General features: G+C 45.7%; 1 protein-coding gene across 1 annotated transcript; it reads left to right on the forward strand.

The window, feature by feature from the left end:
• Window positions 1-479: 479 nt before the first annotated feature.
• On the forward strand, window positions 480-950 carry LOC118583530 (60S ribosomal protein L23a-like). Its single transcript, XM_036186900.1, has one exon. The coding sequence runs from the start codon at window positions 480-482 to the stop codon at window positions 948-950; it is 471 nt and encodes a 156-aa protein (XP_036042793.1).
• Window positions 951-1181: the final 231 nt, after the last annotated feature.

The following is a 1181-nucleotide window of genomic DNA, read 5'->3' on the forward strand; positions in this document are numbered from 1 at the left end:
ACAGCCTGCTATATGGGGCTGGAGGGATGGCTCAGCAGTTAAAACATTGGGTGGCTCTTGAAGCGGGCCTGGGTTTGATTCCCAGCACCGCATGACAGCTGACAATGCAAAGTTGTAATGCCAGTTCCAGGGCACCCAACAGCCTCTTCTGACTTCCATGGGCACCATACATGCATATGGTGCACATACATACAGGCAGGCACTCACCCATACTCATAAAATAAAAATAAATATATACCTTTGTAATCCTGTTATATAATGGGCACACACATTCCCCAAAAATAAGCAGAAGAAATTAATGAATGAAAACTTGAGAAGAAACATATCATTGAAATCCCAAGGCTACTGACCCCTATAATCACTATTTGTTAGGAATTTAGATAGACTCTATAGATGTATCTTCTTTTTGCAAATTTGAGGCCTTTGTTCTTCTCTCTTCCTCTCTTTCAAAAATACCCTTTTAAAAAGTCTACCTCAAGATGGCGCCAAAAGGGAAGAAGGAAGCTCCTGCCCCTCCCAAAGCCAAAGCCAAAGCGAAGGCCTTGAAAGCCAAGAAGGCAGTGCTGAAAGGTGTCCACAGCCACAAAAAGAAGAAGATCCTCACGTCACCCACGTTCCAGCGGCCCAAGACCCTGCGGCTCTGGAGGCAGCCCAAATATCCTCCAAAGAGCGCACCCAGGAGAAACAAGCTTGACCACTATGCCATCATCAAGTTCCCCCTGACCACCAAGTCAGCCATGAAGAAGACAGAAGACAACAACACACTTGTGTTCATTGTGGATGTCAAGGCCAACAAGCACTGGGTCACACAGGCTGGGAAGAAACTCTATGACATTGATGTGGCCAAAGTCAACACCCTCATAAGACCTGATGGAGAGAAGAAGGCGTATGTTCGGCTGGCTCCTGACTATGATGCTCTGGATATTGCCAACAAAATTGGGATCATCTAAACTGAGTCCAGCTGGCTCATTCTCAATGTAGTTTTTCACCATTAAAAAAAAAAAAAAAAGTCTACCTCAACCACCAGGAGTGGTGGCTCACACCTGTAATCCCAGAACTCAGGAGGCAGGAGGATTCCTGTGAGTTCCAGGACACCCTGGTCTAGATAGTGAGTCCTAGGCCAGGACTACATAGCAAGACTCTATCTCAAATAAACAAAACATCTGCTTCTAGCCAGGAGT

This window comes from Onychomys torridus, chromosome 5 (genome assembly GCF_903995425.1).
Source record: "Onychomys torridus chromosome 5, mOncTor1.1, whole genome shotgun sequence".
Classification (NCBI taxonomy): Eukaryota; Metazoa; Chordata; class Mammalia; order Rodentia; family Cricetidae; genus Onychomys; species Onychomys torridus.

Excerpts from the sequence above, each read along its gene's own strand:
- LOC118583530 (XM_036186900.1), top strand. The coding sequence starts at position 480 with ATGGCGCCAAAAGGGAAGAAGGAAGCTCCTGCCCCTCCCAAAGCCAAA.